General features: G+C 40.6%; 3 protein-coding genes across 18 annotated transcripts in view; 1 reads left to right on the top strand and 2 right to left on the bottom strand.

Moving 5' to 3' along the window:
- Window positions 1-4,675, bottom strand: part of Epg5 (ectopic P-granules autophagy protein 5) — a 51,877-nt gene extending 47,202 nt beyond the window's left edge. For 4 of the 5 annotated variants that reach the window (XM_067763493.1, XM_067763499.1, XM_067763498.1 and 1 more), the window contains exon 1: window positions 4,506-4,673. The gene's annotated coding sequence lies outside the window, so the exon portion shown is untranslated. Of the gene's footprint in view, window positions 1-4,505 lie in introns of all 5 variants that reach the window. The other variant, XM_067763500.1, reaches the window with a different exon arrangement.
- Window positions 4,676-4,967: 292 nt separating this feature from the next.
- On the top strand, window positions 4,968-6,106 carry Bet5 (blocked early in transport 5). Of its 2 annotated transcripts, XM_067763492.1 has the most exons (4): window positions 4,968-5,061; window positions 5,143-5,208; window positions 5,641-5,783; window positions 5,867-6,106. In XM_067763492.1, the coding sequence occupies exons 1-4, from the start codon at window positions 5,041-5,043 to the stop codon at window positions 6,060-6,062; spliced, it is 426 nt and encodes a 141-aa protein (XP_067619593.1). In that variant the 5' UTR covers window positions 4,968-5,040; the 3' UTR covers window positions 6,063-6,106. The 2 variants fall into 2 exon arrangements, with proteins under 2 accessions (XP_067619593.1, XP_067619592.1); XM_067763491.1 differs by having other exon boundaries at window positions 4,990-5,208.
- Window positions 6,107-12,023: 5,917 nt separating this feature from the next.
- LOC137238458 (sodium-coupled monocarboxylate transporter 1) overlaps window positions 12,024-25,555 on the bottom strand; it is a 243,016-nt gene continuing 229,484 nt past the window's right edge. For 10 of the 11 annotated variants that reach the window (XM_067763476.1, XM_067763478.1, XM_067763477.1 and 7 more), the window contains 6 exons: window positions 16,143-16,302; window positions 15,812-16,030; window positions 14,615-14,888; window positions 14,443-14,553; window positions 14,257-14,384; window positions 12,025-13,007 (listed from right to left, as the gene is read on the bottom strand). In XM_067763476.1, the coding sequence (XP_067619577.1) occupies window positions 12,527-13,007; window positions 14,257-14,384; window positions 14,443-14,553; window positions 14,615-14,888; window positions 15,812-16,030; window positions 16,143-16,302 (1,373 nt within the window). In that variant the 3' untranslated portion in view covers window positions 12,025-12,526. Of the gene's footprint in view, window positions 13,008-14,256; window positions 14,385-14,442; window positions 14,554-14,614; window positions 14,889-15,811; window positions 16,031-16,142; window positions 16,303-25,555 lie in introns of all 11 variants that reach the window. The other variant, XM_067763479.1, reaches the window with a different exon arrangement.

Here is a 25,555-nt window from a genome sequence, read left to right as displayed (position 1 = left end):
TGTGTTAGTTTTGGCCTATATGTACGCGGCCGGACGAAATGTTTGAATGTGTTGGTAATAAGAATCGACACAAAATCAAAATTTAATATTTTGTCTAGAGTTGTGCTTTTTCGTTCATTTCAGAGATTCGAATCTTTCGTTCTTTTTCTGATGAACGAACAAGTTGTTCTTTTTGTTCATCCGTTCTTTTTTTTTCAAGCAAATTTGTTCACTGCTGCTTGCACCCGCGAAAAAAGCCAATAAGTATAGATGGGGGTGTGTATGCAGCAATGCTTTGTGTAAGAACTAAAAGAACAAATAGAACCGAAATCGAAGATCTAGTTCACTTGTTCAGTTGAGAAACCCGGTCAGTTGAACAAGTTCAGAACGAAACGACCCAACTCTAATTTTGTCTCTGGTTTGACTTTTGTGCTTGTAGGTGAGAAGAAGGCGGGTATGGAAGTTAGGAAAAATGTTTGCATATTTTTAGCGACATTTGCTATTATATATGGTCGCCTATTACCATGCCAGCTTTCGATGGCTCTTTTACCATTGAGAACAATTTCAAACAATTGAAGAAATTTCAAACAATGTTTGAATTTTGGTTAAAAAATGTTTCTTTGATATTGTGAAACGCCTTATCGGCAAAATTTTGCTATTTTGGCGCATTTTTATAATTTCAGCTAAAAAAAAAAAATAAAGAAAAATTAACTTGGCCGGGCTTTGAACCCACGGAAACCTACAACAATTTAGCAGTCTATACAGCTATGCCACATTAGCTGACAAATGTTATTGGCCAAACAAGCAGTTATATGCATGATTCTTGAGTTTCAGTCTAGTGAGCGGTGTGTGAATGCGTGGGACATACATACTAAGTAACGGTATTTCTGACTTCTAAACACATTTATATGTTGTACAAAGAAGATAGCTCGATTATCCTTTGGTTTGTATATTACTTTTTCCTTTGCAGCATTCATTTATGGATGAGTATTTTAACTTAAATTTTTCTAACATACTCCAGTAAGCCTACATATTTTTCTGATGGCCTGGTGTATTGGGCTCTTTTATATATTTTCGGGCTTCCTCTGTGGCCTTGTGAACAACTTTTGATGATTTTGGTTGTTGTTGATTGATTGATTTTGGATGATTTAAAGAAGAAAAAATATAAAAATAAATAAAATGTGTGGTATTCGAACCCAGAATCATCAAAAGTTGCGCGCGCAGTGGGGCGAGGACATTATGAATGAAAGTTTGTTAATTGCCACACACCTAAGAATTTAAGGCCACCACTGTTAAAATCAATTGGTGGAAGAGAACAAGTACCATAATTGCCTGCCAAAAAGCATCCCAATTTCGGCATAGATTGCACCGAAAGAGAAACAAAGTAGGCAAGACAAGATGATTTTTATTCAATTTATTTGTATTTTGACATTTCTCACGTTATCAAACATTACGAATGACAGTTTGTTAATTGCCTCACACCTAAGGATTTAAAGGCCGCCGCGGTTAAAATCAATTGGTAGAAGTAAACAAGGAATATAATTTTTTGCCGAAAAGCACCCCAATTTCGGCATACATTTTACCGAAAGGGTAACAAAGTAGACAAGATTCTAGGCAATATCATTTTTATTCATTCTTTTTATTTGTATTTTAACACTTCTCATATTTTACGCGGCGAAAATATGCTCGCCGCGGCTTGCATTTGGTGAATTTGGCAAACACGAAAAATAATGTGTGGCATGTGGTGAACTCCACTAATTTGTTCTTCTGGACTCAACTCGCCAAAAAAAGAAATTAAAATTATAAGAAGGTTGAACACGCCAGTATAAGAGTTTTTTTGGCGAGTTGAGTCCAGAAGAACAAATTAGTGGAGTTCACCACATGCCACACACTATTTTTCGTGTTTGCCAAGTTCACCAAATGCAAGCCGCGGCGAGCATATTTTCGCCGCGTAAAATATGAGAAATGTCAAAATACAAACAAATAGAATGAATAAAATTGATCTTGTCTAAGATCTTGTCTACTTTGTTACTCTTTCGGTAAAATGTATGCCGAAATTGGGGTGCTTTTTGGCAAAAAATTATATTCCTTGTTTACTTCTACCAATTGATTTTAACCGCGGTGGCCTTTAAATTCTTAGGTGTGAGGCAATTAACAAAATTTCATTCGTAATGTTTGATAACGTGAGAAATGTCAAAATACAAATAAATTGAATAAAAATCATATTGTCTTGCCTACTTTGTTTCTCTTTCGGTACAATCTATGCCGAAATTGGGATGCTTTTTGGCAGGCAATTATGGTACTTGTTCTCTTCCACCAATTGATTTTAACAGTGGTGGCCTTAAATTCTTAGGTGTGTGGCAATTAACAAACTTTCATTCATAATTCATAATGTCCTCGCCCCACTGCGCGCGCAACTTTTGATGATTCTGGGTTCGAATACCACATTTTATTTATTTTTATATTTTTTCTTCTTTAAATCATCCAAAATCAATCAATCAACAACCAAAATCATCAAAGGCCACAGAGGAAGCCCGAAAATATATAAAAGAGCCCAATACACCAGGCCATCAGAAAAATATGTAGGGTTACTGGAGTATGTTAGAAAAATATAAGTTAAAATACTCATCCATAAATGAATGCTGCAAAGGAAAAAGTAATATACAAACCAAAGGATAATCGAGCTATCTTCTTTGTACAACATATAAATGTGTTTAGAAGTCAGAAATACCGTTACTTAGTATGTATGTCCCACGCATTCACACACCGCTCACTAGACTGAAACTCAAGCATCATGCATATAACTGCTTGTTTGGCCAATGGCATTTGTCAGCTAATGTGGCATAGCTGTATAGACTGCTAAATTGTTGTAGGTTTCCGTGGGTTCAAAGCCCGGCCAAGTTAATTTTTCTTTATTTTTTTTTTTAGCTGAAATTATAAAAATGCGCCAAACAACATAGCAAAATTTTGCCGATAAGGCGTTTTCACAATATCAAAGAAACATTTTTTAACCAAAATTCAAACATTGTTTGAAATTTCTTCAATTGTTTGAAATTGTTCTCAATGGTAAAAGAGCCATCGAAAGCTGGCATGGTAATAGGCGACCATATATAATAGCAAATGTCGCTAAAAATATGCAAACATTTTTCCTAACTTCCATACCCGCCTTCTCCTCTCCCACAAGCACAAAAGTCAAACCAGAGACAAAATTAGAGTTGGGTCGTTTCGTTCTGAACTTGTTCAACTGACCGGGTCTCTCAACTGAACAAGTGAACTAGATCTTCGATTTCGGTTCTATTTGTTCTTTTAGTTCTTACACAAAGCATTGCTGCATACACACCCCCATCTATACTTATTGGCTTTTTTCGCGGGTGCAAGCAGCAGTGAACAAATTTGCTTGAAAAAAAAAGAACGGATGAACAAAAAGAACAACTTGTTCGTTCATCAGAAAAAGAACGAAAGATTCGAATCTCTGAAATGAACGAAAAAGCAAAACTCTACACAAAATATTAAATTTTGATTTTGTGTCGATTCTTATTACCAACACATTCAAACATTTCGTCCGGCCTCGTACATATAGGCCAAAACTAACACAACATTAGATTTTGGCGAGGAAATCTTACATTCCCGCCTACGTCATATGGTACATGGTTAAGTATTGCATTTCGCATCTCTAATGAATGCTGCTAAGTAAAAAGTACTATACAAACCAAAGAGGATAATAGAGCTATCTCCTTTGTACAACATATAAATATGTTTCCAAGTTAGAAATTATATATATGTCCCACGCATTCACTCATCATTCTCCACTCACTAGATTGAAACTCATCCTTATAACTACCTGTTAGGCTATTAATTTTCACAAGCTGTTGTGGCACAGCTGTGTAGTCAAGTACATTGTTGTACGATTTCGTGGGTTCAAAGCCCGCTCTAGTTGATCCTTTTTTATTTTTTTTTTAGCTGAAATTATAAAAATACCTATATAAAATAGCAAATGTCGCTAAAATATGCAAGCATTTTTCCTAACTTCCATACCCGCCTTCGCCTCATCCACAAGCACAAAAGTCAAACCAGAGACAAAATCTTAAATTTTGATTTTGTGTCGATTCTTCTTACCAACACATTCAAACATTTTGTCCGGCCTCGTACATATAGGCCAAAACTAACACAATCTTAAATTTTTTGCCGAGGAAATCTTACATTCCCGCCAACGTCTCATTCTGAAAATCACAAACATAAGAGGAAGAACAAAAAATAGAAAGTCAGACAAAATTTAAAATTTGATTCTTCCTACTAACCCATGCAAACTTTTCGTCTGGTCTCGTACGTATAGGCCAAAACTAACACAATCTTATAACTTAGGCGAGGAAAACTTCCATTCCCTCCTACTTACTTCTCTCCTAAGCAAATTTTCTTTAATTTATTTTGCCAGAGATTTTAAAGGGAAATTTTGACTTCACCAGGCGCTCATAAAAATTAGCGCGTATCCGTCATATTTCTTTATTTCACTCAGAACGGTTTTTTACTTTGATTACTTTAATTTTACTAAACCGACAAATCACCACTTATTAATTCATTTTTGAAACAATTACTTGGTATTTCTTTTCTTATTATTTTCAGCAATGGCCGACATTGCTTAACTTTGCACTTCACATAGTTTCTTTTGTTACTTCACTTTTTAATCACAATTTATTTTTTAATCCTTTAAAGCACTTCACTTTTCAACAACACTTTAGAACTTATTTAAATAATTATTCACTGATAAATAATTATTTAAATAAAACCAAAAACTACGCGACCGACCAAATCCAAAACAAAACTACACGAAAATCACGAAAATTCAATTAGAATTCGTTTTCGCCGCGCGGTGCGAAAGACGAGCCAAAGAGTATGGTGAACTCCACTAACCTGCTCTTTCAGAAAATTTTTGTTTTCTCGCTGAATTTTGAAGCAGCGAGTTCAACCTTCTTATATTTACATAGGCAATAATGTTATTATGCATTTTGAAGTGGTGCCAAATTTCAATTTCTTTGGTGGTGCACCCCATCAGCTGTTTTACATATGTTATTGCAAATAAAAATGGTAAATAAAAAAAATAGTTTCTCCGATTCAATAGGATTAAACTCATAAATGACTATCTATCACTTATATATCTTCGACAAGTTCGGAACGATGCTATATTATGCAGAATGGAACCGTACGAAAAAATCTGGCGTCAGCCGAGAAGAAGTAAACCAATTTGGTAATTCTTTACTTTAGTTCACAACTGCTAAAACTCGGTCAAACATATCGGGAGAAGGTGCAAAAGACGCGCTTTGGACCCCCACGACACGAATCCGAAAGCGCAAATTGAAAGTTTTATTTCTTTCCAGAGATTTTTGCAAACGAAACTGATAATTTTCATGTGGTTGTAATTTTGATGATTTTGGGGTACCCATACAAAAACTGGGTAAAAGTGATTTGCTCACCAAACCGCCAATGCCGAAAGGTGGTCTGAAAATACTATGGATTCCACCGCCGGTTTCGGAGAGCTCCAGGGTCCAAAACGCGCCTTTTAACAACTGATATTTGTGGACGAGTTTTTCTGAGATAAAGTAAAGAATTACCACCAATTTTATAAAGTGCCAACTTTTTCTTATTTTTAAAGAATGTTTTTTGTAGGAAGCAAAACTTACTTATGGTATGCTCTTTTCAATCAAATCATTTGTCAGTAAAATATCTCCATATGATCCGCGTGAAGGATTTCTCTGCTACAAAACTAATAGATATGCACTCCACTATTTAGAAACACCTTCTGGTTTGAAGTAAGTACACAACTCCCGTACATTAAACGCTGTATACATAGTATGTATGTAGGTATGTAATTATAATTTACTTCTGTTTTTAGATTTGTGCTCTACACCGACACGGCAGCGTTAAATGTGAAAGAACTGCTGAAACAATTGTACAGCAAAGTGTGGGTGGAGTATGTTGTGCGTGACCCACTCTGGTCACCTGGCACTCCTGTGACATCGGAGCTATTTGAAGTAAAATTAGATGAATTTATAAAACAGTCCTCACTTTATAGCATACGTAATATATAAGAAAAAAATATAGTATGTTTAAAATAAGTATTATTTTAAACTAATCTTATGACTTTTTATTGTGTACTGTGAAGTATCTCAACGTGCCGTACGAAAACTAGCACCTTCAAATATTTTAACATTGAGTTTCTTTGTAAACAATTCTGAAAGTGCAAATTTTCATATGGCACGTTGTTGTTGTAGCAGCGCTTCGCCACATGCAATAGGTGCGACCAGTGACAAATTGTCATAGATATCCTAACGGCAGTCCTAGGAAACTTGTAGTTTCAACAGGAGTGGATCAGAGTGAGAGGGGTGTTAGAAGCTTTGGTTCCACAGTGAAATTAAAAAGATGGTTGGTGTCATATGGGGATACGATGCAAACAGGACATACATTATGTATACCAGGGTTGATTCTGGATAGGTAAGAGTTTTATCTTTAAGAACTGGGTTCGCCGGGCAATTTCTGGCTAAGTTTGTATGTGCACTATTTCCTTATAGCGATTGCGGATACTATTATTATATATTAAGTCACTAGGAGGAGGGGTTGTTGTTGTTGTTGTAGCAATGCTTCGCCCCACCTAACAGCCGCGACCGATCACAAATTGTCATCAATATCCTCTAACGGGAGTCAAAGGAAACTTGCCATTTCAACAGGGGTGGACCATAAGGAAAGGGGTGTTAGAGGCGTTGGTTCCACATTACAATTAAAGAGATGGTTGGTGTCATGTGGGGACACATTGCAAGCGGGGCAATGGCGTCGGGGTTGATTCTGGATAGGTAAGAGTTTAACCTGTTACAGTATCCAGAACGAAGTTGAGCAAGAGTGACACGCGTTTCCCTGGGGAGTATGCGTTCCTCTTCCGCGAGTTTTGGATACTTTTCTTTAAGTACTGGATTCACCGGGCAATTCCCGGCATAAAGGTCCGACGCGTGTTTATGGAGTTCACCAAGGACCTGCTTGTGTTTTTTCGCTTCATACGGCTGGGTTCTCAGGTGCCGTATTTCCTCAAACTGCTTACGGAGATGACTCCTTAAGCCCCTAGGCGGTGCTGGTTCATCAATCAGATGTCTGTTGGGATGCTCAGGTTTCTGGGTATTCAACAGGAACTGTTTGGTCAGCATCTCATTTCTCTCCCTGATGGGGAGTATTCTCGCTCATTATGCAGATGGTGTTCTGGGGACATAAGAAGACAGCCCGTGGCAAGTATGAGAGCAGTATTTTGGCAGGCCTGTAGCTTCTTCCAGTGGGTAATTTTTAGGCTTGGCGACCATATGGGTGACGCGTAGCACGTAATCGGCTGGCTAATTGCTTTGTATGTAGTCATGAGCGTTCCTTTATCTTTTCCCCAGGTACTGCCAGCGAGGGATTTGAGGATTTTGTTACGGCTCTGAATTCTCGGAACAATTGCGGCTGCGTGCTCACCAAAATGTAGATCCTGATCAAACGTCACACCCAAGATTTTGGGGTGTAGAACAGTCGGTAGCGTAGTGCCATCGACGTGGATGTTCAAAATGGTCGACATTTTTTCGCTTCATACGGATGGGTTCTCAGGTGCCGTATTTCCTCAAACTGCTTACGGAGATGACTCCTTAAGCCCCTAGGCGGTGCTGGTTCATCAATCAGATGTCTGTTGGGATGCTCAGGTTTCTGGGTATTCAACAGGAACTGTTTGGTCAGCATCTCATTTCTCTCCCTGATGGGGAGTATTCTCGCTCAGTATGCAGATGGTGTTCTGGGGACATAAGAAGACAGCCCGCGGCAATTATGAGAGCAGTATTTTGGCAGGCCTGTAGCTTCTTCCAGTGGGTAATTTTTAGGCTTGACGACCATATGGGTGACGCGTAGCACGTAATCGGCTGGCTAATTGCTTTGTATGTAGTCATGAGCGTTCCTTTATCTTTTCCCCAGGTACTGCCAGCGAGAGATTTGAGGATTTTGTTACGGCTCTGAATTCTCGGAACAATTGCGTCTGCGTGCTCACCAAAATGTAGATCCTGATCAAACGTCACACCCAAGATTTTGGGGTGTAGAACAGTCGGTAGCGTAGTGCCATCGACGTGGATGTTCAAAATGGTCGACATTTGGGACGTCCATGTTTTAAATAAGGTCGCGGAAGATTTAGTCGGTGATAATGCCAAGTTTCGCGAGGCGAAACAACTGGAGAGATCAGGGAGGTAGCCGTTTATTTTATTGCATAGCTCATCGATCTTTGGGCCTGGGCCTGTGGCCATTATTGTGAAGTCTTCGGCGTAGGAAACGATTGTAACTCCTTCCGGTGGTGAAGGTAGCTTAGATATGTAGAAATTAAACAAAAGTGGGGATAGGACACCACCCTGTGGCACCCCTTGTTTAATTCTCCTTGGTTTTGATGTTTCGTTTCTTGCACCGATGCCTGCCGACCACCCAGATAATTTGCGGTCCACCTTTTAAGACATGGGGGAAGGGTAGACCCTTCCAGGCCTTGCAGTAACGAGCCATGGTTGACCGTATCAAAAGCTTTTGATAGGTCTAGCGCTACGAGTACTGTTCTATGGTGGGGGTATTGATTTAAACCGCAATTTATCTGAGTGCTAATGGCATTTAGCGCGGTGGTAGTGCTATGGAGTTTTCTGAAGCCATGCTGATGAGAGGCTAGCTGCAAATTTGCTTCGAAATAAGGGAGCAAAATGGCTTCAAGTGTATTTGCAACTGGCGATAGGAGATATATCGGACGATACGACTCTCCTATGTTAGCTGGTTTCCCAGGCTTTAGTAGCGGGACCACCTTGGCACTTTTCCATTTCTCGGCTATGACAAAGGTGGAAAGAGACAGGTTGAAGACATGCGCTAAATATTTGAAACCCTCTTTCCCTAGGCTTTTAAGCATCGGCATGGCTATGCGGTCTGGGCCCACTGTTTTGGATGGTTTAGCGCGACCAATTTTACCCAGGAGGCGGGGTCAATTGGTCTTACGTTAGGCAAAATTTGTGAGAACATTGGCTCGGCTTTAACTCAATTCCAGCGTTATGTATCAAACGGTATTTGAAGTTATTGACACTAACGCCGTTCGATTTCTCGTTGCTTTTTAGGTATCTCTATTTGTATTCGTGTAATCGCAACGTACCAGTTTCATTTGAAATGTTACGGGAACGCTATACTAAGACATACCGGTACGCAGTCAGTGGTGATAGTAATGTCGAGGGTTACTCTCAGTGTGCAGGTGTGACAGCCGAGTACAGTCGTAATTAGCAGTATATTTCGTCAGTAGCCTCTAGACGGCACCATTGCCATATGTTACTGCGTGCACTCTATTCTCTGCATATAGGTTGTGTGTATCTTAGCTGTCACATGCCCAAGTGGATATTTAGATCTTGTAAATAGCGCTCATTCCGAGCACTGAATATATGTCTGCCGCACTTTGCTGTATCTTTAATATGGGAGATGTACCGTCGTGCAGGCTACTATAAAAGACATCTTCCTTGGTCCCCCGTCACACTCTATTCCAATGTCTTATTTCTGTGCTCTGGGCAACGTAAGAAATGTAGGTACAAAAGATTCGCCAATCAACAGGAGCAGTCACTCGGCTTATGGACCCAGAAGGGATTTCAGCGTATGTTCGCAAAAACGTGCAACTGCAAGCGAGCGATAGGTCTTGGAGGAAGCTGCTCGCTATGAAAATGGACACGGACTAAAGGAAAGAAGGATTATAATGGGATAGAAAAGTTCCTTTTTTTTTTAAAGAAATCGCACATCGCACACCATGTGAAAACCGTTCAGCCAAAAATGTAGTATTTTCTTGGTGGGAAAGGAAATACGAATGGAAGTCTGTTAGGTTGAACTAGAGGTTTACGCCGATCACTTTATCGGCGGCGGCGGTGGCGGGACCGTGCGAACAGTAGCAATCCCAACCACCAGCCGCTACAACGCATCCTGGGCATTATACCATATGCCAGCACAGAAGCTATAGCACTGCGACTTTGAACTCATATCTTTGTCGATATCACTTTCCTAGAAGCTGTAGGTGTAGATCCGAAGGCTTTCTGGCGGATGTTTTTGTCGCGCTATGCTTCCGAGCTACACCAAAGAAACACTTTGAAACGTTAGGGAGTAACTATTCGGCCAAGGATGCCGCCCTCGAAGTCATAAGCAGTCTAAGTAGATATCATTGCGTAACACACGGGCGATGGTGGACATCTACATAATTTAAACTTTACAAGGACCGTGGAGTTTTTAATTGTAGACCAAAATTTGCAGACGTTTGTGTTCGAAACATTGAATTCAATAGCCTTCGTTTCCAACTTTATGATATAAGAGCTCATTATGGATGACCGTCATCAGTTTTCAGACTAGTTCGATTATCTCCTACGTTAGGGTAGTAGAACACCCGGTCATTTGTTCGACTGTATTGGGAAAGCTTTTTCTTCACCACTTTGAGTGTTCTTGCGAAGGATAAAGCCTAACCTGGTTAAAATATGTGCCTACGTACTCACATTTGTAACAGGGGCCGTAACGTGTAGGTGATATATAAACACTAGGCCGGGTCGATTTGTGGGGAGGCAAAAAAATCGCCCATTGCTCTGTGAAAATCATATTCTAGGGATCAAAATAAGAAACTTTGGCGAAGGAACCATACCTCTAAAACGAATTCTGACAGAGGGACGATTTGCCTCCAGTGTTATTATTGTTTCCACGATTAGAGAATGCAACAAGAAGAGTATGTGAACGCTACCGCGGGTTGAGAGAGAAAGTGAGAGGCCTTTAGAGGCGGCAAAGCACAGGGGGAGAAAGGCGTGAGTGTGAGGAAACCAGCTGCTGGCCACCAGGAATAAAGCCCATAAGTTATACAAAAACGTTCGGCGGAAAACGAAAGGTTTCATGTCCGGGGTAAGCTCCTGAAAGAACGAAAACGGCGACCTTGTAGCCTTGTATGTCAACAGTGTACTTAGATAATGTTGAGATGTGCACGAAATCGCCGGAAAATAAAATTTCCAGGTATTTGTTGATGCCAGTGCCCCCTAATGGGTGGTCTTAACACTCAAAGGTGTAATTTAAATATGCCTCGCAAATAAGGATATACTAAGCACACCCATATGAAAGACGCTGCTCACATCTTTCGTTTGATACCTGTATTCTAAAAACATATTCTAGGGAAGGCCTAGTTCACATTTATGTCAATACTTGTTAAAGGAAGTGATATATTGAGCAAGCTGATAGCCTTTGTTAGTATACCCGTGAATACTCTTGGTCCACATACATCTTAAACGGCTTAAGATATCCCAAGAATTTCCTTTTTTGTTAACACCCTTGTCAGCAATTTAATTTTGTATGTATATGTAAAACATATTCCATAGAAACGCAGTCCACATTTTGGGTCTGAAGGGGGCCTAGGCGCTAAAAATGTATCTTAACAGATAGTTAAACCTCGTCTGATGCAACAATGGAAATTGCTCTCAATTTAATGCAGTGGTTTATAAGTGATGCGCACACAGACATACAGACCAGACCATCAGAGGAACAGAAAGACTGATAACAGTTCTAAAAAATTTTAGTTTGGGTTAGGTGGGCCAATCAATTTTTTTAAATTATCTTCATTGTATATACATCAATTCGTTTACAATTTCATTAAATATAGGAAATGCTGGCGTTTTGGCGAGGAGCTGTCATATATTTATATATTTTGGTATAGGATTATCCAAATCATACAATCCATATTGGTTGCGAGACTTAGTGAATTGGCCTACCCTTTAACTGGCGCCCGAGCAAAGACTCGTTAACTTATAAAAAGAAAATTGAACAAATTATTTTTATTTCACTTAAAAAATTGAAAGAAATGAGAAAAGAGAAAATATGTTAAGGTAAAAGGAGGTTATCGCGCCTTACATTTATTTTTTTTATTTCATATGTCAAAAAACATTAGAACAATTTTCTAAACAGTATCAGGCAATTCTAATGAAACATTGCCTTTCGAAGTCGATATAAAATATGCAAATTTTGTTCGAAGGAAAAGCGAGTCACGTTATTATCATAATAATTATTATTATTATTTTTAAATTTGATACAATTCGAATGTGCACACATACATACCTATGCACTTATACATTTTAATACAAAAAATTAATCCATTATATAGATAAATTAGTAATAAGAAATTATTTAATGATCACAGTGTCTTCATATTAAATAATTCGCACACTAATCGTCTCTCATTTATTGGGTTTCCGTTATACATAAATATTGATATATTATTTATATTTATCACTTATTATACATCTGTAAACTTCTAATACTACATCATTTATGACATATATGTATTACATAACTATATCTACCAGTTAGTTTAGAATCTTTTAAGTTATTTGCAACTTTCAGACTTAACCACGTTGTACTAGCACTAAAAACTATAATGTAGACGTATGTATATACTAATTTTAGAATTAAGTAAATTTGCTTAAGTTACTTTGTCGTGCATAGCCATTAGTTTGACGCTTCTTAATTATGTTTGTCACAGTGAGTTTTTTTCCTTGATTTGACGGTAGGTGCCGTTCTCGCCACCACTTGGTGGTGTATCCTTTTCTGTGACTCTGGAGGTTATGATACTACGCTCATCAGTGTTAGTGTTATTTTTCTGACCATTCTGCCCATTAGTAAATATACTCTCGATTGGATGGCGCTTTTCCTTCTCATTTTTTGATACAATTATTATGTTTTGTTCGTTTTGTGCCTCGAAGGCATGATTCACTTTGGCACATTTTTCACCATTAACAACTTTCAGATCACCACATGTAGCGCTGATTATATAGGGTTTGTCGCCGGGAAAACGCTCGCACCACCTCAATATTACCGGATGTAAAAGGTGTCCATCGTACTTGTCTTTTGGATCACGTGTGAAGAAGCTTATTATGACGCCGACACCGACTGCAATGAGGGCTCCGAGTAAACTGTAGTACATGTAGCTAACAGAGTAAAACGTCTGAAGAGGGGTTCTGCACAAAATTAAAGAAAATATTTAAGGTGACTATTTGGACAAACATGAAAGCTAACAGCATAAATCAAAGTTTTGAACAAAACTTAATTAGAATATAGCTCGGACGCCGGCCAGCAAAACATTTGCAGGAGGTGATTTTATTGTGGCTTCAAGTATCCCAACTGCTGATAGTGCCAATCTCAATGGTTGAGCAAAATTACCCAGGGCACTAGGTTTCAGCTGCTACTATGATGACGACCAAAAGTAAAGCTGACTCAAGCACTAACCGGTTGCCATCTGGTTATCATGTTTGAAGCTTTGTGTCATAGTTCGTGCTCTGCCAATATTCTCGCTATGGGCAATAATCTTGTCGTTGGTGTGAGGGCTTAGCCGAACTCCATAGCGAACGAGCATCACAAGAGCTGTCAACCGCTTAGTCCAAGTTTTTATGCGGAACGTGCCTACTGGGAGATTTGCAGCAAGGCAATATATCAGATTGTATTTGCACGAAGACCGCCTAGGTAGATAACGGTTCTTGTGATATATCATTTTTATTAATAATGAGTCCGTCTTGTTGGGTAGTTGCTCGTTTTTAACTGCACGCAAAGTAGAGAGCTTAGGTGGCGAAAAGCTAAAGAGCTAGAAAAGAGAGGTTAAAGAAGGGTACGAAAGAGAGAAAGTTAAAAAACCCTCTAGCTGATCAGGGCAGCTGGCATGGGTGGCTGTAAGTAAAAAGGAAAGAGAGCTGAAAGTAAGAAATATACAGGAAGTATTGATGTTAGAAAACAAACAAGGAGGTCGAAAGGAGTAGGGAATATGCCAAAGAGAGATCACATTAATATTCCGCTCTTCTCGGAGCGGCTAGAGGGAGATAACGCTGTTACTCCGGCTGTCTTCGAGGGGAAGAATAACTTGAAAAAGCATTCCCTGGCTGGCGCGCTGATTGATCACGCTCTAGCGATACGGTACGACTAAGAAAATTGTTATCCAGGTATGAACTAGTCAAGGGGTCCTCGGAATTCGCAACGGGTAGGTGAGGTTGAAAATTGGGTTGGAGAAGTTATAAATTGCACTGGAAACCCCTTGAAAGGGTTGCGCTATACAACACCTTGAATCATTTGGGTATTTTAGTGGCCTCTTACCACATGCATACCTGCCGCGGGTATATTCTAAACACCCTTACCCGCTGGGGGGAAGTTTTTGACCACGGATATTCGCCGCGGAGATTAATCATGGTTGTAAATGTATGGACCTCTTTTTTGTCTTACCGTTCAGGCGCCTTTATTGTTTGCTGCAGATGTGAAGTGTCATTAGTCAGGGTATGTGTCATCAACCATGACGCACCAAGATCTGTCGGTTTTGTAATTGTTTCTGAAAAAGTAATGTTAGTGCAGCCCTAAAATAAAAGATTATTAGTTAAGAATATCTCATCAGCATCTTAGCAAATATTTTACCTCTGTGGATGTGGGCAAGAACAGATTTTGGCCAGTTTTGTCCAATGTTGCGCTACCACCGATGATCCAAAATATGAAAACACAAGCAGAAATCATTCCAGCAGATGTGCCCTAAAAAATATTTTTTTTGTTTTTCATTGCAATATTCAGGAAAATTTGTAAAAATAATAACCTTCCAATTAGCTATCGGCACCAACATGGCCAATATGAAGCAACCCAATAATGGGCCAGATGTGGCAGAAAATGCCATCAACGATGATTCAATAACGCCCGACAGGAGCCCGACACCGAAAGCGACACCCATAATAATCAAGCCACAAATGACGGTTATAATTTTAAGAATGAATAGCTGTTGCTTGTCGTTTAGTCCCTTGAATTGTGGAAGCTGTGAGACAAAGTCTTCCCAGCAAACGGTGGCCAATGAATTCAAATTCGAGACCATCATGCTGTTAAGTAGAAAATATGAATTATTAATATATTAATTGATGGATGTTGTTGTAGCTGATGCTAGGTTAGGTTAGGCTATGCAAACTTATACATATATACATATACATTAGGGTGGTCCTCTAAACTTAGTCACCGATTTTATTCAGTCTCACCCTTTCAAATAGTAATACGATTAAGGAGTGTAGCACAAGGGCAAATGTTCAAATTTCTCTATGGAGGCTCAAACAATTCAAATTAATGTTTTGTTTTCTTATAAACAAAATCGATTTACTATATTATAATAGGCGATATGATATGTATATAAATTTTGATTGGGACCGGTTAAGGTGTGTCGCACAGTAGTTCATGTTGATATATTGAGTTTTCACAGCGTAATCTGATTTTGAGTAATCATTAATCGTTTCCAATCGGACCCAAATTCGTGTATGATATCGCCGATTATATTACTACGTATTTTGTGTATTATAACACAAACAAGACTTTGAGTCTGCATATAAAAATCACAAATTCGGTTCTGTGTGACACCAATTAACCGTCTCAAATTAAGTGAGAGTGGAGAAAATTGGATATTTGATAAAAGAAGGACCAATCCAATATACATATAGAATGGATGTTTTAAAATTTAAATGTAATAATTTTCGCGAAAAGTGAATACGAATGCAAATGCCAGTTTTCGACTGATCAAGAGAGCTCTCATTGAAGGGTCTAATTTATATTTAAGATGAAAGTAGGAGTGGGAGAGGGATAGATAGTGTAGGGCGGAGAAAGAAAGAGAGAGTGAATGAGAAACAAGGAATAACAAAGTGAAAAGAGCAACGGCAGTCGGAGATGGTGATTTAGGATGAGACCAGCAGGAAAAAAAGATTGAGAAGGAAGGGAGTGCTGACAATTTTTTAATACACATATTTGTACATGTACTCACCATAAGGCACCGTTAAAGAGCATAGCCATAAATATGCCCACAAAGCCGGGTATATCCGCCAGCTGATCTTCCACAAAGAAAGGTAAAATCTCATCTGGCTTGCGAATATAGCCCTCAGCATACGGATCGCAGTTTACATAGGTAGCATAAATGACCATACCCGATATCCATGATAGCGAAAAGAACATAAAGACAATTGGTATATTTGTCATCATAACGCTAAAAAGGTTAATGAATGATATTATTTTTATGTGTTTGTAGAACTTCAAATACTATGTAGATAAATTCAGGAGATAATAGGAAGAACACTAAATAAACTCTGATTACTTACCGTTTTACTTGACTCATTGATTTTAGAGAGACATAACGTTGCATGAAATTCTGCTGGCAACCAAATTGTGACAGCGACATAAACATTTGACCCAGCCATGCGGAGAGAGTGTCGACGCGTACAGTCATATCACCGCTGAACGTCATAAAATTTAAACGTCCTAACGATAAGAGCGAGAGACAGAGAGAGAGGTGAAAGTGGGTGAATATGGGAAATACCTATGTATGTAGGCTTATTTTAAAAAGTTAAACTAACTAACAGGTTGTCCACACGGCACCTTAGCAATTCGCCTTCGTAATTAATTTTGCAACAACCTGCAGTAACTTTTCAGAGTCAAAATTTGTTTGACATTATTATCTTCCTAATATTTCCTTGATTTGTTGTATTTAAATGTTTCAGAAGGCGGGCGGCCGTCGGTGTATGTTGGTAGCGTTCTCAGCATACCATACCGAACGTCCCGAGTCTCGGTCAAAGCCACAGCGAAAAAAAAAAAGTTTTTACAATTAGTGATTTCGAAAACTCTCCGAGTTCATTTCTGTCACGAAAAGCTTCTAGCACGAAGCAAATTGAAAGAGAAGCCCCGCCTAAATCGCCTCGGAGGTATAGCGATTTAGTTTTATATATTTACAGAATTTAGCATATTTCCCGGCGTAATTCAGATAGAATTTGTATGAAATTTTACGTCATTCGAAAATTAATTAAAGTCTAAATGATGAATGGGGGAGTGCATTGCGAATGAGAGGTGTCCGTTGACATCATATACATAAAACATTTTTTTATAAACTCTGGCTGTGGTGTGATGGCGGCGTGCTCCGCCCACCACACCGATGATCCTGGATTCACGCCCTGGGCAAAGCAACATCAAAATTTTAGAAACAAGTTTTTCCAATTCGAAGATAATTTTTCTTAGCGGGGTCGCCGCACGGCAGTAGTTTGCAACCACCCCGAGTGTATTTCTGCCATGAAAAGCTCTCAGTGAAAGCTCATCTGACTAGGTCCCGTCCCACAAATGTGTAGGAAAAATAAAAATAGCACGACGCAAATCGGAAGAGAAGCTCGGCTTAAAAGATCTTCGGAGGTTAGCGGCCCTTAAATGTTTTTTTGTTAAAGTCTTCGAAATAACATCTCAACTAAGGAAAACAATCTATATATTTAACGATTTTCAGAGATTCTGAAAGATAAATTCTTTTTATCTAACCATAAAGCTCAACCTACCATACGAACGATTTTAGAAAGCCGTAGTTTAGGTTGAACACGCCGGTAAGGAAAACTTCAATGAAAGCAGTAAGAATTTCTTATTTTTGTAAACAGCTTTTCAATAATTTGAGGAAAAACCTTCCTTTATTTAGAGTATTTCATATACGAGTTAGCTCAGTGAGTCTTTATTTACTTTTATTGTAGATGAGGGACTTTTATTACTGCGGTAAGGGAGGAAGTCCTGGATCTCACCCTGGTTAGTAGAGAACTGGAAGGTCGGATATCGGGCTGGAGGGTTCTGAACAAGCACTCCTTCTCTGATCACCGATATATTTTCAGTTCTCGGTGAACGAAGAACGTCCCGGTAAAATATCTTTTAGGAACCCTAAAAGAACTAACTGGGACTTGTATTGTAGGAAGCTGGGAGAGCTATTGCCTGCGGCGCCTACCGTTTGTTCGGACCTGTCCGAATCTGAGATAGACGTTCTGGTGGAAAACTTCACCTCGGCAAGCAATAGCGCCTTTCAGCTGTCCTGCCCATTGAAAATTTACAGGGGGAAGGGCAAGCCGCGCTGGCGGTCGGATTCTCTTGACGACCTAAGAGCGTCTAGTCGCCGGCTCTTCAACAGAGCCAGGAGGAGTAAATTACCCTCGGACTGGGGGCTCTATAAGGTGAGTCTGGGGATTTATAAATATGAAATAAGGATAGCCAAGCGAGATGCATGGCGAAGCTTCTGCGAAAATGTAGAAGGCTGCAATGAATCCGCGAGGCTTAGAAATATACTCTCTAGGAATCCCGCTCCTCTGGGGTATCTGCGATATGATGGTGGGGACTGGTCGATGAGTAGCGAGGAGTCCCTAAAGCTTTTACTGGACAATCATTTTCCCGATGTCCCAGTTGCGCAGGGATCTTCGTCTGCATGGTCGGCGGTCGTTGGCCATGCAGAAGTGCCTGCCATTCCAATACCGGAAAGTCAAATAACCTGGGCTATAGGGTCGTTCAAGCCCTATAAGTCTCCGGGCCCGGATGGAATCATTCCTGCGCAACTTCAAAAGTCTTTGGGGATTTCCTGCCGCTGGTTGGCCATCATCTATACTAACTGCCTCAGGCTTAACTATATCCCAAAGTCTTGGCACACGGTTAGGGTCATTTTCATTCCGAAGGCCGGCAGAAGCTCTCATGTATCACCTAAGGATATCAGGCCAATCAGTCTCTCGTCGTTTCTTCTTAAAACGTTTGAGTGGTTGATTGAACTGTACCTACGGGAAAGGATACCTCGGGGGTTACTGTCGGCTTCACAGCATGCGTACTGCAAGGGCAGATCGACGCAAACGGCTCTCCATTCGATTGTAAAGCAAATAGAGCCCTAGAACACAAAGAGTATGCTCTGGGTGCCTTTCTAGACATCGAGGGGGCTTTTAACAATGTCTTACCGGGGGCAATCGAAAGAGCTCTGGTGGGTTTAGGAGTCGAGGCGGCTCTGGTTGAATTTATTAGCAAACTTCTATGCGGCAGAATTGTCGCAGCGGAGTGGGGAGGGGCCATAATTAAGAGGAAGGTGTGCAGGGGTACGCCACAGGGGGGTGTCCTATTTCCTCTCCTCTGGGTTGTGGTAGTCTTGTGGAGCTGGAAGCCAATGGTTGTCGGGTGGTTGCCTATGCAGATGATATCGCTATCCTAGTCAGAGGCAAATTTCTGGGCACCGTGCGCGATGTTCTGCAGGGCTACCTGGATACTGTGGTTAGGTGGGCTGAATCATGTGGATTGGCGGTCAACCCGGGAAAAACGGAATTGGTTCTTTTCACAAGGAGATATAAGTTGCCCGAATTTAGAACTGCCTCGATTGGAGGGGTACTGTTGGTACTTTCAGATAGGGTTAAATATTTGGGGATTGTTTTGGACAAGAAACTGTCCTGGAGACCCAATGTGGAAGATCGGGCCAGGAAGGCCGCCATTGCCTTGTACTGCTGAGGAGGGGCTATCGGAAAGAGATGGTGACTCTCGCCAAGAGTAGTACACTGGCTTTATGAGATGGTGGTCAAACCGATTCTGTTATATGGGGTGCTGGTCTGGTGGAAAGCGCTGGACACGGCGAACATCTCCAAAATGTTAGCATCAGTGCAACGGACGGCGCTGATCGGTATCAGTGGCGTTCTCAGAACAACACCTACCTTGGCACTGAACGTCATGCTGAACATATACCCAGTAGATATTGCGGGAAAGGCGGCCGCGGCAAGGTCGTTGGTCAGGCTTCGTGATATGGGATATGGACTTTCTGAACGCGGACACTCTAGCCTTCTTACCAGTTTCGACTTTATCCCGGACATAACGGTCTATTGTATGCCGATAACTGCCCCCTATACAACCTTCAGCCCAGTCATTCCAGAGAGAGAGGAGTGGGGAAGAGGAATTATCTGGGGCATGGGACCGGTTAACTTGTTCACGGATGGGTCGAAGCTGGATGGAAAGGTTGGTGGGGGGTCTTTTGTCAAGAGCTAAATTTAAGCCGCAAGTTTAAGTTGGCTGATGACTGCAGTGTATTCCAAGCGAAAGTTGCTGCGATTAAGGATGCGGTGGATGGAATGCTATCCAGTGCTACTACGGTTAGGGAATTTAACATCTACTCTGATAGCTTAGCGGCTATCAAGGCCTTGAGCTCAACTACAGTGCGATCGAGGGTGGTCTGGGAGTGCCTGACCTAGCTTACGATTGCATCGAATTATTTTACAATTAAGATTATCTGGGTCCCGGGCCATAGTGTTATCCCCGGTAACTGTCAAGCGGATCTCTTAGCCCGCATCGGTACAACTGAACCGGAAGAAGATGGCTGTAGGGATTTCGGGATCCCGCTGGCCACCTGTGGATTGCTCCTCCATAGCTGGGCCTCCAATCAGCTCAGCAAACGTTGGGCGGACACCACGTCTTGCAGGGTAGCAAGACGTTTCTGGCCGAAAGGCTCACCTATCAATGGTCATTGGGGTTTTGACAGGGCACTGTCCATGGGTATCCATGCGGTACGTCTCAATATGCTGGATACTCCATCCTGCTGCAGCTGTATGGAGGATGATGAGGTGGAATCACCAAATCACTTTATGCTTGATTGCCCAGCTTTTGCCAGAACTAGGCGAAAGTACTTCGGTCGCGACTCACTTGGATCTCCCGAGGATTTATCCAAAGTTGAGATCGGTATCATTCGGAGCTTTATCGTTGCTACCCAACGATTCTCTAAGTAGCTAGATCTAAGTCACCGTTATTTTTGGTGTATGTGGTATCACAACGGACCTTTGTGTTGTCCAAGTGAGCTATCCTGATCAGGGCAGCTCCCACCTAACCTATCCTATCCTATCCTAGTTCAGTGAATGAGAAAACTGGACTCTAAAGTTGCGGACCTCGACTAGAAATCTATGGCCCTTAGGTTAGGTGAGCTTGAACTGACCGGTCCGTGAGGACCTCACATATACTGAATGAGGCCATAGTGCTACCAGCAGTTTGCTCAAAGACCAAACTGAAAAACAATCTCAGAAACCAAGACTTATGTTATAAAATAATTCCGTTCTCTTGAGAAATACTAGAATATTACCAGGATCTCTGCTACCTGCTGCTTCTAGATCTGAATGCTGTCTCGCATTTAATAGCAGGAGTCTTGGCCTGGCGAACGTAGGGCAAGAGCACAAGAACGTGCTGGATCGTTTGATCTTCCAACCCGCACTTTCTATATCTGCTTCCACTGACAAGCCCAAGTTTAGAAGCATGCGAAGCCAGGAGGGAGTGTCAGAATTCCCATAATAAGCATACATCCCCTCTGTTCAATGATAAGAGTAAGGAAGGAGGGAGTGTCCAGTCAGAATTCCCATAATGAGCATACAGCCGCTCTGTTCAATTATAAGAGTAACTTTGTTTGTCTTAGGTTGTAAGACTTGCACTTTATCTTCAACACTTTGCAGCCCCGTGATTGGTTCCACGCCTTTCCTACTTGGTCGATCATGTGCACCTCTTGCCTTCTTCTAATATCTCTCAATCTGATTGGGATGAGTACGGAAGAAATTTCGAAAGATGCGCCTTTGTCTGCTAGCTCATCCGGTTTTGTGTTTCTACTGCTTTAGTCCGCCTAAAAGTATTACTGTTCCTGGTCAGCGCAGTATACCGCAGCCCCTGGTCCGCCCTTTAGCCTCGTCTACCATTTCAGCGCTCTTGTGCCAACGTTCTACCCCCATTGAAGCGAAGTTAGAAAACTAGGTAGTATGTTCGTCCAATATTTGATGACGCCATACTACTGTGGGTTGTGGTCTTCGCTAAAGCTGCACCAAGGCCCCTGTAAATATGTTGAGCTTCCACGACAACTTACTACCTAGAGCGATTCCTACATAATTTAAACAAGATTTCCTAGCCTAGACCGAGTCTCATTTGAGACCTTATACTTCGTAGTAAACCCGACCATATCTACGCATTGGCGCTCAACCCGCCATAAGATACCCAGGTATGTATATCCCTAAGCACCCGATCATCAAAGCCCTGTTGGAAGGCACATTCCACTGATGACAGCCGCAACGTCATCTGCGTACGCTGTTAGTTTCAAGGTTCCATCACCGAACCACATGAGCAGTTGGTCCACAGCAGAGGTGATACTACCCCGCCCCTCTCCAAAGATTTTGTAGCCTCCTACAGCCTTAGAAAGCTCTAATAATAAAAATTGTGTTACGAATGTTTGCAACTTCGATACATCAGCACAGTGATGTAATGCTAGTAAATAAATGCACAACAACAGCAAAGTAAGCAACCAAGCCTACGTGCATGCAAAGAAATTGAAATAATTTCAATTTCTTTGGTGCATGTAAACATCGCAGCCACACATACATACATGCAAACAGGGAAGTTAAGAGCGAAGAGATAATTTCACATATATATATGTAGGCAGTAGCTAAGAGAAGTTATTACTCACACATACACACTCGTATAACTAGAAGACAAACGTGAATATCAGATACATAAAGGATAAATAAATAAGCAGCTGTTTGCGAAAAGTCTAGGCCTTAGGAGAAATATGCCAACGAAGCAACAGAGGATATAAAAGCAGCGCAAGCTGAGGAAGAATGAATCCGTTTGAGTTTAACAAGCTATTAGTGAAGTACGCGAGTGTTGTAATTGTGAAGTACTACTGCCACAGCAGAGTTGTGAATAAAGAACATTTTGTCGTACTGAATATTTGAGTTATTTATTCGATAGTTCAGCGATTCGAATGCTAACAGAAGCTGCAAAATAATCAGAAATTTAGGTGGACGCCTTTTCGAGATATCGACATGAAGGTGGACTAGGGGTGACTCTAGAATTTGTTTGTACGATATGGGCATCAAATGAAAGGTGGTAATGAGTATTTTAAAAGAGCGTGGGCCTTAGTTCTATAGGTGGACGCCTTTTCGAGATATCGACATAAAGGTGGACCAGGGGTGACTCTAGAATTTGTTTATACGATATGGGTATCAAATGAAAGGTGTTAATGAGTATTTTAAAAGGGAGTGGGCCTTAGTTCTATAGGTGGATGCCTTTTCGAGATATCGCCATAAAGGTGGGCCAGGGGTGACTCTAGAATTTTTTTGTACGATATGGGTATCAAATGAAAGGTGTTAATGAGTATTTTAAAAGGGCGTGGGCCTTAGTTCTATAGGTGGACGCCGTTTCGAGATATCGACATAAAGGTGGACCATGGGTGACTCTAGAATTTGTTTGTACGATATGGGTATCAAATGAAAGGTTTTAATGCGTATTTTAAAAAGGAGTGGGCCTTAGTTCTAAATGTGGACGCCTTTCGAGATATCTCCATAAACGTGGACCAGGGGTGACTCTAGAATGTGTTTGTACGATATGGGTATCAAATTAAAGGTACTAATGAGGGTTTTAAAAGGGAGTGGCACTAGACAAATTAAACGAAAAAGGGCGGAGCCACGCCCATTTCGAAATTTTCTTTTATTTTTGTATTTTGTTGCACCATATCATTACTGGAGTTGAATGTTGGCATAATTTACTCATATGCTGCAAAGATATTAACTTTTCTTTTAAAATTTGAATTTAAAAAAAATTTTTTTTAAAAAGTGGGCGTGCTCGTTCTCCCATTTTGCTAATTTTTATTTAGCAGATATAAAGTAATAAGAGTAACGTTCCTGCCAAATTACATCATGATATCTTCAACGACTGCCAAATTACAGCTCGCAAAACTTCTAAATTACCTTCATTTAAAAGTGGGCAGTGCCACGCCCATTGTCCAAAATTTTACTAGTTTTCTATTCTGCGTCATAAGCTCAACTCACGTACCAAGTTGCATCGCTTAATGCGTATTTGGTAATGAATTATCGCACTTTTTCGATTTTTCGAAATTTTCGATATCGAAAAAGTGGGCGTGGTTATTGTCCGATATCGCTCATTTTAAATAGCGATCTGAGATGAGTGCCCAGGAATCTACATACCAAATTTCATCAAGATACCTCAACATTTACTCAAGTTATCGTGTTAACGGCAGACGGACGGACGGACGGACGGACGGACATGGCTCAATCGAATTTTTTTTCGATACTGATGATTTTGATATATGGAAGTCTATATCTATCTCGATTCCTTTATACCTGTACAACCAACCGTTATGCAATCAAAGTTAATATACTCTGTGAGCTCTGCTCAACTGAGTATACAAATTTACAATAAAATAATATTGCGACTATAAACTGAGATATAAGCTATGCTATCTCTCAAGTTAGATCAAGCTACACACGGGGTGCAAAACAAATTCAAAATCGGTTGAGTAGTTTAGGAGTCCACCGCGCCCAAAAATGTTGTGACACGTGTTTTTTATATATTAAGATACCCAACTAGTTAATTCTAGAAATGGAAGCGTCTTGAAGATGCGAACGAGAAATCACAGAGTATAAAAGGCAGCAACAGTAGAGGCACGACAATCAGTTTCATTTAAGCAATCAGTTGCGAAGTATAAGTGTTAATTGTGAAGTACTTTAATAAAGGCCATTTTGCATTATTGAATAGTGGAGTTATTTATTCAACAGTTTAGTGATTCGAACGTTAGTAGAAGGTTGCAAATAAGAGGAATTGCAGTAAATTCGTTACAATTGGTGTCAGAAGAGGAATTGTTGAATAAATTCCGAAGATTGGGAATACAACTTGGACATGGCAAAGTTGAGTGAATTGGCGATCCAGCAACTGAAGGAGAAGTTAGAAGTCCGTGGATTTGCTACTTTTGGCAATAAATCCCAACTACAAAGGCGACTAAGTGTAGCTATGGTATTTGAAGGAATCAATGCTGAGGAGTATGTTTTTCATTCTGATAACAACAACAAAAATGGAAGAAAAAAACGAAACACTGCAGACAGTGACGATCACAATATCTGCACAAACATCGACAATGGCATCTCAGCTGGAGTCACAGGAGGCACGCATTTCAGAAATGGCGTCGCAAATGTCATCTCAATTGGAAGAACAGAAGACATATATGTCATCTCAACTGGAAGCGCAAGGGGCACGTATATCTGGAATGTCGACCCAAATTTCGGAATAGGTATCATCGCAGATCTTTGCGAAATTGGAAGAGCAGGATGCAAAAATTTTACAACTCGAGGACAAAATTTATGCCGAGATAGCAGCGTTGAAAGGTCTTATGCAACAGTTACAACTAAATCGCCCAGCTGTTCCAGCGAGCAATCCGAAGGTAAAATCTCCAACTTTTGACGGTTCTGTTCCTTTCCAGGTATTCAAGCTTCAGTTTGAGAAGACGTCAGCAGTGAAAAACTGGAGTGCGGAAGATAAGGTTGCTGCACTGTTCGTGGCATTGAAAGGTCCTGCAGCTGAAATCTTACAGACTATTCCAGAGTACGAACGGAACAGTTATGAAGCATTGATGGCCGCTGTCGAGAGACGTTGTGGAAGCGAGCATAGAAAACAGATATACCAAATTGAGTTGCAAAACCGTTACCAAAAAGAGAATGAGACTTTGCAGGAGTTTGCGTCGGATGTTGAAAGATTGGCTCATCTCGCAAATGCAGACGCACCCTTGGAATACTCCGAGAGGGTTAAGATTCAGAGCTTTATAAATGGCATACGGGACGTCGAAACAAAGCGAGCTACATACGCAAACCCAAAGCCAACATTCGCAGAAACGGTATCACATGCTCTGAGTCAGGAAACAGCGTTGCTTCTGTGTAAGCCAGTTTTCAAA

Source organism: Eurosta solidaginis, chromosome 1, assembly GCF_040869045.1.
Source record: "Eurosta solidaginis isolate ZX-2024a chromosome 1, ASM4086904v1, whole genome shotgun sequence".
NCBI classification, from domain to species: Eukaryota; Metazoa; Arthropoda; class Insecta; order Diptera; family Tephritidae; genus Eurosta; species Eurosta solidaginis.
Note: the sequence above shows the minus strand (reverse complement) of the source record. Positions and strands in the feature narration are given on the sequence as shown.